At 45.3% G+C, this 16,025-nt stretch overlaps 1 protein-coding gene across 1 annotated transcript in view; it reads left to right on the forward strand.

Moving 5' to 3' along the window:
* The window catches only part of DLEC1 (DLEC1 cilia and flagella associated protein), a 41,547-nt gene that overhangs the window by 22,038 nt on the left and 3,484 nt on the right, over positions 1-16,025 (forward strand). Inside the window, exons 24-36 of the mRNA XM_010225851.2 lie at positions 929-1,114; positions 1,578-1,645; positions 2,784-2,935; positions 3,476-3,579; positions 8,007-8,077; positions 8,904-9,121; positions 10,134-10,268; positions 10,861-10,983; positions 11,753-11,847; positions 11,935-12,019; positions 12,553-12,753; positions 13,634-13,795; positions 15,437-15,590. Of these exons, the coding sequence (XP_010224153.2) occupies positions 929-1,114; positions 1,578-1,645; positions 2,784-2,935; positions 3,476-3,579; positions 8,007-8,077; positions 8,904-9,121; positions 10,134-10,268; positions 10,861-10,983; positions 11,753-11,847; positions 11,935-12,019; positions 12,553-12,753; positions 13,634-13,795; positions 15,437-15,590 (1,754 nt within the window). The remainder of the gene's footprint in view (positions 1-928; positions 1,115-1,577; positions 1,646-2,783; positions 2,936-3,475; positions 3,580-8,006; positions 8,078-8,903; positions 9,122-10,133; positions 10,269-10,860; positions 10,984-11,752; positions 11,848-11,934; positions 12,020-12,552; positions 12,754-13,633; positions 13,796-15,436; positions 15,591-16,025) is intronic.

Below are 16,025 nucleotides of genomic sequence, written 5' to 3' on the forward strand. Positions count from 1 at the left end.
TCCCTTTGCAAGGTCTTAGTGCTGTCATTTCATGAAGTGGGGAAAACAACCATATCTTAAAGAAGATTACAGCAACACACCCTAATTTTATGTCCAAAATATTTTTTTCCATTTTTAAGGGCAGTACATGTTTTTGCATGTGCTTCACTGTGTGAAGCTTAAGCACATCTTTCTCTGCCTTAGGCTTCTAGATTAAATTAAAAAAATCACAAAGCAAATAGAGACTGGAGGAAAAACAATAAGCACAGTGTTGTCTGTGTGGACTTTATTCCTCCTCCTGCTGTGCATAGGCAGCAAAATTCATTAATAAGTTGTAAAGTAGCCTAAAATTAATTGCACTTCAGTGAAATTCCTGTTCATGTGCTGTATGTAGTCTTCTGTGTGATCCTGGCACTCATGACCTGACAGTAGCTGTGATTCTTCTCTATATAGAGAGCAGGAAAATTAGTTTCTCCCTGCTAAGAACAGTGAGAAGCCTCTGCTGCCTGTCCAATGTTTGTGAGGAACAACTATTCTTTGTAATATCAAAAAATGATACATCGAACTTATAGATGTGTGTTTTGAACAACAGAATTATACCCGAGATCATATGTTTTGCACCATTAATTCTTGTTGCAAAGAAAAATGAATATACTTTGAAATTTTTTGAGGTAGCATTTTAGAATATGCTTCATCTTTATACATTTTTTTTATATAAGTAAAAACGATTCCTTATTTGTAGGTAAGCCTGCTATACAGTATTAAATTTCTACCTTAAACAAATCCTTCCAAGGCAGAAATGATAAAACATAAAGCAGTGAATGATGATGACAATCTCAGGTGGCAAAGTCCTTTTACAGTGGTCATCCATCAACACATTGCATATTGCACACTTGCAAATGTATAGCATAAGAAAATGTTTTAATACTGATGTAATTTCTTTTGACAGTGAGGAAAAACAAATGCTACAGAGCCCATGTGATCTTCTTTTGGACTTTGGATCTGAAGTTGCTTTTAAAGACATAGTGAAGCGTCAGTTAATTCTTACCAATCACACTGGAATCAGTGCTCCTTTCAAACTAGAAGCCGAGTATTTTACTGGCTATTCACTTACTCCAGAACAAGGGCTCTGCCAGTAAGTCTTGGCTTTCTACAGAATGTTTCAAATACTAATGCACATCTGATTTAAAATTGAAATCAGGGTACAGTGCTATTGTCTCTGCCACAAGAACCAATTTATTGCAAAGCTCCGGTGAGTGTGATAATGAAACTTGCTTGTGAGATTTCCTGCAGAAATGGGTAGCTGGCAATGACAGGAGAGAAGATTTAGGTGATGTAAATAGCAAAAGACTATGTGTGCCTGTGGACATGAACTCTGTTGTGCTGGACTGTAAAATGAGCTGTACAGCTTTAATAGATTCACTCTTAGGGATGTTACTTCCAAGAAATACTTTCTAAATTGTCCCTCTCTAAGCCATAATGGCAACTGATGTAGGAGTCAGGCAGAGCTGGCTATCATTTCAGCAGACATCTGCTCATATTATAGATTTGTCATACAGATCTTTATTTATTTATTTTTATTTATTTTTTTTTTCAAGCTCTCCAGGGTACCTGGTGAAAAGGAGAGGGCCCATCACAAGACATGCAGCCAAAAGAGCACAGTCAGGTATGGGAATCACTGTTTCTCCCTCACTGAAGAGAAGGCAAATGCCAACTAACATATTCAGCACTAAACATGCCAGTTAGGTACACTTCATTCTTGGAGTATCTGGTTAAGTCTACACTGCCAAGTAACTGGATGTCCCAGGTTACTCTTGAGTATGAATATCCACATGACATAAACATTAGGCCAATCCTAAACTAAACTTTGTAATAAACCAACCATCTGAAATCAAGATGGGTTGTTCTGGTGATAGTTCACCCCAAGGACTACATTCCCAGCAAAGTAGGGACAAGACTCCATAAGATTTGGCGCTCTCCTTCCTGCTCATTCCACAAATGCTACTGCAGCAGGTTTTGCTCCCTCAAACCCTTTTGTATACCCTCATCACTGAAAAGCTGCAGCACAGCTCACCCATCACTTCAGGTACCTTGTATTAAAAATAATAATGTCTGGAGCCATCTGGGATCTCAGGGGAAGGGTAGTCATGGCGAAGTGCAATATAGTGTGGATCTGTCTTCCGTATCCAAAATAAGCCTTGTACATACTGGCAGCTTGTCGTAGTGTTTGGTGTCTGTTATGAGCACAGAGCTTTTTCAGCTGTTGAATTAGTCTTTAAAATTTGGGGAAAAAAAAAAAAAAATCTGGTCTGACAGATTCCGTGCAAACTTATTGGTTTGGAAGGTGAGATGACTCCGTGTGTGGAAAAACTTTGTTCCTTGTAACTCATTCTTTGTAATAAAGAGCACACAGATGTAAAAATGCAGCTGCTAATAGGAAGATAACCAGTTAGACAAATCCCAGCTTATTTTTCTCAAACTGAGGGGTGTGTTTTCATGTAACCAATTACTGCCTTGCATGTCCCAGAGATTGCTGGCTCAGGCTGTTGGAAGGGAGTCATCTATGAAATAATCTCTGTAAGAACTAAACCATGTAAAAAACAGGTTAGGACCCACTGCAGAAGGAAAGTGGAGCAAAAGTGATTTATCAGCATGGGCTGTGTAAATGATCCCAGTGTCACTGAAGCCAGTGGGGCTAGGCTGATGAACACCAGCTGAAGATCTGGTACTGCATTTTTGTTGAAAGACTAACGTCGTTCCATTTCCTAGAACTTTATTGAATGCTTCTTATTGTGCTTCTTCAGCGTTTGCAGCAGCAGTGCTGTCTCATGGGAAGGGAGTAGCTTTCCATATACAACCTTCCACAGGAACTCTGGAAGCCTTCCAGCAGCTAATCATAGAAATAACAGCTTATAACAACATGTGGGGCGAGTACCGTGATGAGCTAGTCTGCAAGGTAGGTGGGGCTCTGGGTTTAGGTGAAGTATTGCTGTGGCAGGCTTGGCACCAATTACATTTCACAAATTTCTTTCCTTGCAATCTCCTTGCAAAGGCATTTTCAGTTTGTCAGGATTTCAGCTGAAATTCAGGGTAGAAATTTCCAGACCTCCAACATATGTAACAATTGCTTGCAATTACAGTGCATGTTTTAGCTTCGGGGTAACATTTTTCTTTCTTGGAAGTTTTTATTTTGTTTTTGTGCTTCTTTAAAATGACTGGAACAGTTTTGATGTATAAAATCTGTTTGGTAACCAGCCAGTGCACTGCTCTGCTTTACCAGTACAATATACTGTGTTGTATGGAATGGCCCAAGGGACACAGATTAGTGAATGAGGTATTGCATTCTCCTGCAGAGAAAAGCTTTTAATAAGTTATGTGCTTTCAAGAGAAATCAGTCAAAGTATTTCAAAATCCAATTGGGTTTCAAGACATAATTTTGTAACCCGGCTACCAAAGCTTTGTTTTGATTCTAATAGTAAACATTCATTTTTAATAGGTGGGAGACTTGCAGCCTACATTAATTCCTTTACAAATGACTGTGAAAGGCTGTCCAATTTTCCTGCAGATGACAGGACCACAAACAGACCAGCCCATAATCAGGTATAGTCCGAAATACTGAGAAGTGCGACAGTTAAATACCACTGGGCTATGGCCAACATATACATCTGTGCCCATCTTTTTGTGGTGCAATGGGAAGGACAGCCAAGTGACTGTCACAGTACAGTATCTGCATCTGTAACAACAATATTCTTGCCTCTCCCAGTATGATTAGAAAAGTATCTGCAATCTTTCTTCTAGTCTTGTAAATGGGAGGAGTTTCTATTCCAATTTTATGGGCATGGAAATGAGTAAATGGTGGCAGTCCTTCCTAGCATCCCCAGGACAGTTTTCCCTGCCCATTTGTGTGGGGCTGAAATACATCCCCAAGCTGAATGGGGACAGGGGGAGGTTGAAACCCTTCCCTGCAGTGAGCTGCATCTCCACATCTGGATAAGAGCTGGTATATGATGAGGACTGGGGCCCGACATGTATAACCAGCTGCTGCACAACTGTCATATCGCTGTGTTTGGAGGAATTGGAGTTGAATGGCACAATGTGGCAAGAGGGTCAGCACATGGAAAAAGGGGATTATCATCTACCATTAAAACCTTTATGCCCCTGGAAATCTCTGTGACTTGGGTTCCATGCAGCAAGGCTGCTCCCCCTAAAGTGAAAAGGAGCACTCGGAAGAAGCGGCGGGTGATCGTCGTGGGTGACTCCACGCTGCAGGGCACGGAGGCACCGATATGTAGACCGGACCCCTCATCCAGAGAGGTCTGCTGCTTACCTGGGGCCAAAATAAAGGATATCACAGAAAGGCTCCCAAGAATTGTTCAGGAGTCAGACTATTATCCTCTACTATTGATTCATGTGGGTGCTAATGATGCCATGGGGAAAATGAGGGACGTCAAGCAAGACTTCAGAGCCCTAGGGATGGCCATCAAAGGTACAGGTGCCCAGGTGGTGTTCTCCTCCATTCTGCCAACGAGGGGAATGGACTCAAGGAGGAGAAGGCGAATATGGCAGCTTAACAACTGGCTGCGCCGCTGGACCTGGCAACAGGGTTACGGCTTCTACGACCATGGGTCTCTGTTTGATGACCAACAGCTAGTGGGGAACGATGGTACTCATCTTAGCAAGAGGGGCACACGTCTCTTTGCAAAAAGGCTGGCCAACCTGGTTAGGAGGGCTTTAAACTAGGCAAGAAGGGGGAAGGGGAGTGGCACACTGATGCGGCAAGCAGTACCGCACAGCCCAGGTCAGATGGCGTCCAGCGGGAGTATGGTAGTGGGGAAGTGAGGATAGGAAATGATCACAGAGGGTCCTCTTTCACCCCTCCTGGGAAACCTGTGGCCTCTGTTGCTTCCCTGAAATGCCTGTATACCAATGCGCGAAGCATGGGGAATAAGCAGGATGAACTGGAGATCTGTGTGCGGTCCCAGCGTCATGATCTCATCGGAATCACAGAGACGTGGTGGGATAGCTCGCACGACTGGAGCGCTGCCATGGAAGGCTATGTGCTCTTTAGGAAGGACAGGCTGGGAAGGCGAGGTGGTGGAGTTGCTCTTTATGTGAGAGAGCAACTGGAATGCATGGAGCTCAACCTGGGAGTCGAGGATGAGCGAGTTGAGAGCTTGTGGGTAAGGATTAGAGGGCAGGCTAATGTGGGAGACACTGTGGTGGGTGTCTGCTACCGGCCACCTGACCAAGACGAGGAGGTTGATGAGGCCTTCTATAGGCAGCTGGATGTTGCCTCACGGTCACAGGCCCTGGTTCTCATGGGGGACTTCAACTACCCCGACATCAACTGGGAGGACAACACAGCCAGGCATAAGCAGTCCTGGAGGTTCCTGCAGAGCGTCGACGATAACTTTTTGACGCAGGTTGTGGAGGAGCCGACGAGGAGAGGTGGGCTACTGGACCTCGTGCTATCAAATAGGGAGGGCCTAGTAGGACATGTGAAGGTGGGGGGTAGCCTCGGCTGCAGTGACCATGAGTTGGTGGAGTTCAGGATTCAACGAGGAGGAGGAAGGGCTGTAAGTAGCCTTGCGACGATGGACTTCAGGAGGGCCAACTTTAGCCTCTTCAGAGACCTCCTCGGTAGAATCCCATGGGCTAGTGCTCTAGAAGGCAGGGGGGCCCAAGAGAGCTGGTTAGTTTTCAAGCGGCACTTTCTCCACGTCCAGCAACAGTGCATCCCTGTGTGTAGGAAGGGAGGCAGAGGGGGCAGGCGACCTGCGTGGATGAGCCGGGAGCTTGTGGCAATGCTCAAGCAGAAGGCAGCGGTATACAGAATGTGGAAAAAAGGACAGGCCCCCTGGGAGAAATACAGGAACGTAGTCAGGGAGTGCAGAGATGCGACAAGGAAAGCTAAGGCACGTCTGGAAGGCAAGCTGGCAAGGGACGTTAAAAATAACAAAAAAAAATTCTTCAAATACATTAACAGCAAAAGGAAGATCAGGGAAAACGTGGGTCCGCTGGAGGACGGGATGGGCACCTTGGTTACAAATAACACAGAAAAAGCAGAGTTGCTCAATGCCTTCTTTGCTTCGGTGTTTACCAAGGGCAGCCCTTTAGAGCCCCAGGCCCTAGAGGCAAGAGAAGAAGCTGGTGGAGAGGAAGACTTGCCCTGGGTAGAGGAAGATTGGGTCAGAGAGCACCTAAGGAACCTCGATACCCACAAATCCATGGGCCCTGATGGGATGCACCCCAGAGTGCTGCGGGAGCTGGCAGATGCCATAGCTAAGCCGCTCTCCATCATCTTTGAAAGATCCTGGAGAACGGGGGAGGTGCCGGAAGACTGGAAGAAGGCCAATGTCACGCCAGTCTTCAAAAAAGGCAAGAAGGAGGACCCAGGCAACTACAGGCCAGTCAGCCTCACCTCCGTCCCCGGAAAAGTGATGGAACGGCTCATACTGGCCGTTGTCTCCAAGCACATGGAGGACAAGAAGGTGCTCAAGAGTAGTCAGCATGGATTCACCAAGGGAAAATCTTGCCTGACTAACCTGATAGCCTTCTATGATGAAATGACCGGCTGGATAGACGAGGGGAGAGCGGTGGATGTCGTCTATCTCGACTTCACCAAGGCTTTTGACACCGTCCCTCACAACATCCTCCTGGGCAAGCTCCGGAAGTGTGGGATAGATGAGTGGACAGTGAGATGGATTAGGAACTGGCTGGATGGCAGGGCCCAGAGAGTGGTGGTCAGCGGTGCAGAGTCTAGTTGGAGGCCTGTGGCTAGTGGGGTCCCCCAGGGGTCAGTCCTTGGTCCAGTCCTGTTCAATTTATTCATCAATGACCTGGATGAAGGCACAGAGTGCTCCCTCAGCAAGTTTGCTGATGATACCAAACTGGGAGGAGTAGCCGATACCCCAGAGGGCTGTGCTGCCATCCAGAGGGACCTGGACAGACTGGACAACTGGGCGGTGAAAAACCTCATGCAATTCAACAAGGCCAAGTGCAAGGTCCTGCACCTGGGGAGGAATAACCCCAGACACCAGTACAGGCTGGGGACCGACCTTCTGGAGAGCAGCTCTGCAGAGAGGGACCTGGGTGTCATGGTGGACGACAAGTTGACCATGAGGCAGCAGTGTGCCCTCGTGGCCAAGAAGGCCAATGGGATCCTGGGCTGCATTAAGAAGAGCATCTCTAGCAGGTCGAGGGAGGTGATCCTGCCCCTCTACTCAGCCCTGGTGAGGCCGCATCTGGAGTACTGTGTCCAGTTCTGGGCTCCACAGTACAAGAGGGATGTGGAGCTGCTGGAGAGAGTCCAGCGCAGGGCTACAAGGATGATCAGGGGCCTGGAACATCTGCCCTATGAGGAAAGACTGAGAGAGCTGGGCCTGTTCAGCCTGGAGAAGAGAAGGCTGAGAGGGGATCTAATCAGTGTATATAAATACCTCAAGGGAGGGAGTGCAGAGGACGGGGATGGTCTCTTTTCAGTGGTGGCCACTGATAGGACTAGAGGAAATGGCCGGAAACTGAAACATCAAAAATTCCATAGGAACTTAAGGAAAAATTTCTTAACAGTGAGGGTGACAGAGCATTGGAACAGGCTGCCCAGAGAGGTTGTGGAGTCTCCTTCTCTGGAGATCTTCAAAACCCGCTTGGATGCAGTCCTGTGCCACGTGCTTTAGGTGTCCCTGCGTATGCAGGGGGGTTGGACTAGATGATCTCTAGAGGTCCCTTCCAACCCTAAGCATTCTATGATTCTATGATTCTATGATTGGGTTGCACAATACAGCCATTTGCTGCTTCTACCAGAGTCTTTCATGAAAGCCAACCTCACACATACACCCCGAAACATCTGAGACAGCTAACAAAATTGGAAGAGAGTCTGATTACATAAAATAACACTGTGCTTCCAAATATTAGCCATACCTTACCAGTGCAGCCAAATATTTTTCCACTATTAAACTAACTCTTAATGAAAATAAAAAAACTCACTTATTTTCTGCACCTACTAACAGTGAAGTTCCCCTCCTCAGGTTTGGCACTCAGGTCTCTGGAGGGGATCCTGTCACCCGCAATGTCCGGCTCAACAACCCCACTCCCTTTGGTAAGATGGATTTTGGACAGCAAACATTGACACTTGCATTGCACTAATTCCCATAATTAAAACACAGCAGCCCATTAACATGTTAATTGAGTGACCTTCTTGTTTCTTAATCAGATGGTTCTTGTAAAGACAATAATAATACAAAGGAAAGTATCTCAGCTGCTTTCTAGTTTAGCTGGTACAGAACAATAGCAGATGCTGTCAGGCCTTTATCTGTCTTTATCATTAAGGCCTGGCATTATTGTCATGCATATTAGCTTGTTTCTGCAGCAGCAAAGCTCCAGCCACAGGGTGGTGGCAGGGTATCACTGACTTGATGTCAATGCTACAGTGAAACAGCAGCACACCCTGTCCTGAGTATCTGGGTTTTCATTCTCTATTAATGGACATTCAGAGTTTCCCATCCTATTCTGTAAAACTCTTAAAGCGCCAACCCTGTCAAGCAGATATCTGTTTCTTAGTGGTATCATTTGTCTTTTCTCTTTTTAGTCTTTTTATCTCTGAGTTAGATTTTAAGCTCTTCAGAGCAAGGGTCAGATTATGCCACAAAACATGTTTGCTTGACTAAGAGAATACTCATAATTTATTTTAATATTAATAAAAGTACAGTTTGGGGCCTAGAGCTTTGCCAAGCTGTAATAATGATATAACACACATGCTGGTCCTCAGGGAACCAGCAAACATATCAAAGCTTAAGATGTATTCTGAGATAAACCTAGTTGCTGGACAGCAAATTCTTGATGGGATCTTCTGATTCTGCAGTCACAGCGAAGATACGAGCCTTATGAGTGACCAGAATTAATTGTCCTTTCTCCTTTTGGATTAGACATTCGCATGGACTGGGAAATTTACAATCAAGAGAAAGACGATGAAAAGCTGATAGACCTCTTGGTGATCTTTGGAGACCCTTTTCCTCTTAAGGACATAGGTAAAAGTGAGAGTGCATCAGTTGGTAGCAATCCCGAGGCAGAAATCACGTGGAAGCTGGACCAACCCGCCGTCCGTTGTGAAATCACTTCTTCAGCTTCACAAACCACAGATGAGGTCAGCTATTAGTAGTCTGTGTTTTATATTGCTGCTGAGATACATGATGGGTTTCTTGGCACGAAAGGCTGAAAACAATAACATGCAATACAGCATGTAACTGAGATTTGGTTGCTAAAAGGAATGTCAGCTCTCATGGTCAAAAAAACTAATACATGTTCAGGTGGCTATCAGTATCAGCAATGAGTTACTAAAATGGGCTAGAAGCTTTTGGCTTCTCCATGTTTTACAGTTGTTAGAAAAGCTCATTTAAAAATGTACCTGACATTTTTAAATGGTCATTGACAAACTAGCAACATTTTTACACTGAAACGGTTAAGTTCACTAAAACTCCTCATGTTGGCAACGTCTGCTCTGGTCAGACAGCAGAATCTAATTGGCAAAGATTAAACTGCAGGTGATGTTCTGGTGGAATTTAGCCCCCTGCCAAACTAGACTGGTTCTCTTATGATGTGGTGACATCTCTTAGGTGTGAAGCTTCCTCTAATATTTTAGTTTAATATAAGTAAACTAATAAGTTTACTGTCCTGCAAGGCTAGGAGTGACAGGGCGGATATGTCATGCAGGGTATGCATGTTTCCATTACAAAGTAAAAGTTTTACAGAAAAGGTATTAATGACATTATCCCTCTGTTTCCCCTCAGAACAACTGTGCCATCTGAGGAATAATGTCATTAACACCTTTTCTGTAAAGCTTTTACTTTGTAATATTGCTACTGCACTAGAATGCTGGTTTATATGATGGGCCAGAGATCTTTCAGTTCAATGCTTCTCTCAGCTAAGCAGGACTCAAGCGAGCACATTTTCCAAGGATTTCAGGCACAGTTTGGGAAGAACAAAACCCTGCATGAAAAAAACTTACAAACAGGACACATTCACATATCCAGTTTTTGTGCCAGAAAGAATTACACTGACTGACCTACGAAGTAGTGCAGCAGGTCACTGTAGACTTCACTGTAGGCTTCTTTATAGCGTAACAGTTTTAACCCTTTCCTGCTGTTCTGTCCCTGCAGTCTTCAGACACAGACATCAGAGAAGAGGAAATCCTCACTGAAGAGCCTACATCAACAAAAATCATCTCTGTGCTTTTGCGACCTCATGAAGGGATTCCTGCGGATAACCCCTTCTCCATAACTCCAAGACAAATAGTAAGCTGCACATTTTGCTTGTGCTTAGATTTAGTAGATTTTGTGTAGGACAGGGGAAACAGAGGCAAGAGGAGAAAGCTTTGGATTGGCCTAGATTTTGCTGAACAGTGCATTTGATTATGTCCCTGATCTCACATAAATAAAAAATTGCATGACGAGTAACCTGAATGTAAAATACTCATAACTCACATTTCTGAGTCTTCAGAAAATGTTTACTTTGTCTCAGAGTGCTGTCAGTTGGGAGAATCCACCTTGTTGTGCACGAAGAAAGATTGAGAATAAATTGGCAGGCTAATTATTATTCTTTTTTAAAATGCACACGAAATTCTGTGTGTATTCTTCAGGGCAGTTGGTCTGTGACGCTACATAAATTGTGCGGCCCTTAAAGAGTGGTTACCCAGCGATTTGCAACCGAAATAATTAAATCAAGCTTGTTTTCACATGTCATTTCAGTGCAAGTCTGGGCACGGCCCATCCCCAGGAGCTTTGGGCTGTTTGGGAAACTCGGTCAGTTGTAGCTGCCGAGCTCTGAGGGTGCTTGTGCAACCCCAGCAGCTCCTGGTGCTGCTGAGCAGCCGTGTCCTCGCTGCAGGTGGTTCCAGGAGGTGGCAGCACATCCGTGCACATCTGCTTCACGCCGCGGGTCCTCGCGGCGAGCGCCAGCCAAGTGCAGTGCGACGCGTTTGCGCTGGGGTTCATGAGCCTCGACAGCAAGGTAACCTGCTCACAGCAAGGCTGAAGGGGACTCCAAAACGACCCGTCCCCTTTCTGTAACATCGTGTCCTGGCTGCTGTGCACCCAGCCAGTCTATATAAACAGTCTTGTTCCTGCTGCCCTGTGCATCCTTCCTCAGCTGGGGTTTTCACCTGTTGCATTTGCCTTTCGGTCTGGAAGCCTTTGGGGGTTGGAATGTCACCATATTCTTACATAGTCCCATGCAGCAGACCCAGCTGAAGGTCCAGGATTTGAAACACTGTCACAACGTCAGGTTTTATTGATAGCAGGAGTTAACAATGGGCCTGAGACTCGGGACTGCTGAGTCCTGTTCCTGGCGCTGTGTCTACCTTCCCGTGTGCCTTTGGACAGTGTGTTTCTCCACTGGGAAACTTCCTCTTCAAAAACTGCAAGCGCAGCTCCCAGGCTAGTGTGAGGGGTGAATAGTGTGTTAGGCATCACTCTGAGATTCTCTGACTTGGGTCATTACAAAGGTGCAAAATGTGACGAATGAATGGTAATAAAATGTTTAATCCCAACTTCCCTAATAGCTAGAGGAAGCATCATCTGCTCCTGTATTAACCACAGCCATTTGGCGTGCAGAGCACTGCTCAGCTGTGGCTGCTTCTTGCACGTTGCCATCATGTCTTGCAGACAGGCCATGTGTTGGCAAGCAGAATTTCTTTCTAACATCTTCTCAGGCTAAAAGTTAGGGTTTGGGGTTTTGCTACGAGCATTTATGCTCCATTTCTGTTTCATTCCGTTGTCAGATTGCACAGACAGTGCCCAACAAAGCACGTCGTAAGCACGGCTACGAAGCTCCACCGTTACGAATAGACCTGCAAGCTTTCCTTGGGCACGCGGTGTAAGTACATCCCAGTGACAGCTCCTGCATTCCCAGAACATACCAGCCCTCAGAGGAGTTCTGACCACCTCTGATCCTTGTTTTCAGGTTAAAAGTAGACATGGATCATGATGAAGGAATGGTGTTTTACCCTAAGGCCAGTGATCTTATACCAGCTCAGCCTCTGTTAGGAGTAAGTACTTCATGCATTGATGTATTCAGCTCTTTGCTGCTGCTGTGCCACCATGAGAACTTGCAGCAGTGTGCATGTGGTCTTTCCAATATATTTTAAACACCAATGACCTTATAGTGCAGTTTTTGACATTACATATAGGAAATTAAAACTAGAGGACTACAGGCACAAGCTAGAAATAAATGAAACTCAGTTCAGGGAATAGCTGTTTCATAGTTTGGTTCTGTAGAGGAAATACTAAGTAGAAAAATAAGCATTTATTTGCAGGACACAAAGGTCTGATACCAGAATGAGTCACTTAAAATGGATGGTGTGATCAGTTTCTGGGACCCTTGACAGTTGAGGGCATTTTTAACTGTATTGCATTGTTTGTAATTTGGGTTTTTACTGAAATGATTTTGAAAAACACAAGTAGAAAAGATTGGACTGCTTTGGAATAGTGTCTCCCTGATGCTGCTGAATGACCAGACAGACAAGAGCAGACATCTCAAGGGAGTTTAAACCGACCAGTTTTTGAATCATTTCTCCACTAGGTTTTGACAGATTCGGTAATGACTCAGAGTTTGAAACTCATCAATTGCACCAAGGTTCCTCTCTACTTCAGGCTGCTTCTGTCTACGCCCTTCAGCCTGTCTAGCCCAGATCCCCAAAAGAGCACCAAAACATCCCACAGCAGCAAGGAAGAAAAAGAGCAACAACTGCAGCTTGCACTTCATCCGCAGCAAAACATGTTGGTAGGCTCAAAAATAATAATCCTGTGCCAGAATGGAGAGTTTAGTAATTGGTGTGGTTAGCATGGGCCAGATGAGCTGGAGAGAAAACAGAGCCAGGGTAGAAATCTGCTCATTTCAAGTGAAATGGTGATATATTGGCAAATGCTAATTACTGCAGTTTTGCCTGCAGGTACAAAATATTTTCCCACCATTGTCCTGCTGTGGTTTTCTCGCTGTCTCTGACTTATTGCAGGCCCTTGCACAAAAGCCTGTGTGGTTTCTGGAGCTCCCCTAAAGCAATGGCTAAATATATGCTGGAATAAATGTAAGGTCTCCAAAGCCTGCATGCCCTTGTTCCAGATGCACAGATAAGGTGCAAGGAATGTAGACAGAATAATCTGGTTGATTTTGGGTGTACATGATGACAGTGAAGGAAGTAAAGGCTTGGATTCAAGAACTAGCTACTGTGCAAAGAATGGCCAACTCTGATCTACATCTTTGAAGCATATTTCTCATTTTCCAGGGTTCATTTTAACTTAAGGCTTAATTTCCGATGCAGAAAGAAAGAAGACTTGTATTTTTAAGCCAGTTTGGGGAATATATTTGTAGTGTCCGGATTTTAGCATTTCTGTCTTGCTATGGACTGTCTCTCTCCTGAGGTTCAGCATTTGGCTGTTCACCTTTCCACTTAATCTCTGTGTATGGCATAAAGATAAAACAGAGCCATTTCCTCTGACTGTCCATTGAAATGCTGTGTTCCAGTGGGACTTTGGTCCCTGGTGTAACACCTTTGGGTTCCAATGGGGAAATGTGTGCACGGGCCTTTGAGCAGTATTTATTTTGGATTTCCTGCACGCAGTGTGCTCCTGTGTAAGGATTATCCAAATTCCTCTTCCCACAGGTGAAAGTGTCATTTCACACGACTCTGGAGTTACTCACGTATCAACACCTGCCAGCCAGCCAGCTGCTTCCTGGATTCCAAGTGCTCCAGTTTGAGAATGGAGACAGGAAGCTGAAGTTTGATCAAAATCTGGTCATTGAATACAGTAACCGCACAACGCAGGTAAGATACGACACCGAGACACTGAGGGGGGTTATGTTTTAGAAGCATCTTTGACTCAAAAGGAATGTGCCTTAAGACTTGCTCAGCCCTGCAAGGCAGCCACCTGTAAATTGTGTCATGCAGTCATTGTGAATGGCCACCATTTTGCAAAAGGAGACAGAAGGCTTTCTACTAAACTACAGGTGACTTGCAGATCACAGAATCCCAGAATGGTTGAGCTTGGAAGGAACCTCTAGAGATCACCTGGTCCAACCCTTCTGCTCCAGCAGGGACACCCAGAGCACGGGACACAGGGTGGCATCCAGGCGGGTTTGAAGATCTCCAGAGCAGGAGACTCCACAGCCTCCCTGGGCAGCCTGTGCCAGGGCTCTGGCACCCCCACAGGAAAGAAGTTCTTCCTCACATGGAGATGGAATTGCCTGTGTTTTCAACTTGTACCCATTACCCCTTGTCCTGTCACTGGCCACCGTCGAGAAGACTTTGGCCCCATCCTCCCTACATTCACCCCTCAGGTATTTGTATGTATTGATAAAATCCCCTCTCAGTCTTCTCCAGGCTAAACAGGCCCAGCTCGCTTAGTCTTTCCTCATAAGATAGATGCTCCAGTCCCTTAATCATCTTTGTGGCTCTACGCTGGACCCTCTCTAGAAGCCCCATGTCTCTCTTGTCCTGGGGAGCCCGGAACTGCACCCAGTGCTCCAGGTGTGACCTCACCAGAGCTGAGCAGAGGGGCAGGATCCCTTTCCTTGACCTGCTGGCAACGCTCCTCCTGATGCAGCCAGGATCCCATTGGCCTTCTTGGCCACGAGAGCACGTTGCCATCAGATTGACGGAGCAGTCTTGTATCAGCAGTCTGGCCAGCTTATGGCCAGTCAGCTCATGCTTTCTGCAAGAGCTCTGTGTGACTGCTGAGCATGGAGGCTCCGATGACACATCTTGACAAAAGGGCAGCACACCCGATCACAGTGTGACTCTCAATATCCTTCTGAGACATGGACGTGTCTCAGTGGACACGCCAGGGGCTGAGTCACCAAGCACTGCCTCCCACAGTACCCAAGTGTTCCTGAAAGCATCCGAATATGTGGTATGATCACAGCCCCCCATACACACTTTAAGACTGATTTATTCCACATGGAAAGCTATAAACGAAAATTCCAATCTTCAGCAGTTCCAGTACACTCCAGGTATTTTTCTTTTATCCCAGGTATTTCTGAGGATTGATCTGTAAGACCCAAACACCATATCTAAGATACAGTCCACTTCATCTTGGGCACAAACCCCATGACTCACACTGGGCCATATATACTCCCAAGGGATCACAAGATGCTGTAATGTCTGCATCTCCATAGAAAACCCAAGTGATAAATCAGAATATTCGCTGTGTGTTAGTTCATGATGATCATTATGTCTGATTTGAAAACCTATCTCAAAATGGTAAAATGAGCAACAACTTAAATTTAGTCAAAGCTGTAGAAGGGAGAATTGATAGTGTCACAGAAGAAAACAGAATGTATGCTGTGACGGAAGCAGTCTTGATTCATTGCTTAAGGCAAGAAAGATTCAGTTGTAGCAGATATTGGTAATGCACTACAAAACAAGATCTTTTTTCCTCTCTTCCTTTTCTTTCTTGCTCTTTTGCAGTTGGTCCCAGTGACTGCCTATCTCACTGTTCCCGTGCTGGAGCTTTCTTGCGACACACTGGATTTTGAGACCTGCTTTGTTGCACGATCCAAGACTGAACACGTCTTCCTGTGTAACAGGAGTGGCTGCAGAAGTTACTGGACCGCTTTGCTAGGTATTCCAGTTTTGAAATTTGATTTCCTTTGCTGTGTAGTTTCATTATTTAGTAAGACCACATGCACTCAGTCAGCTTGTAGTCATATAATGACATTGACTCCAACATAGTAGGTCTCCTTCTGATCTCTCTTGTGTGATTTTTCTTTAAATTGGTGTGTATCTCTGCTGATTTCAACAGTTACACCAGATTTAACCAAAAGATTGAATCACAGCCATCACAGTGTATGTGCTTTGCTCATTTATAATACAGTCCCAGGAGGTGGTAACAAGAGGCAGCAAGACCACAGGAGTTCAGCTGTAGTCGGTGCCTAATGAGGTTAACAACAGATGCACTTCAAAGGAAAACAGATCAGGACCTTATTATTCTGCCATAGAGGCCATTGATCACTCCCCTTGATTAAAGGATGAAAATAGAAACTACCCACATGCACAG

This window comes from Tinamus guttatus, unplaced genomic scaffold (assembly GCF_059628265.1).
Source record: "Tinamus guttatus ecotype Peru unplaced genomic scaffold, ASM5962826v1 Tinamus_guttatus_pri_ptg000599l, whole genome shotgun sequence".
In the NCBI taxonomy this organism is placed as follows: Eukaryota; Metazoa; Chordata; class Aves; order Tinamiformes; family Tinamidae; genus Tinamus; species Tinamus guttatus.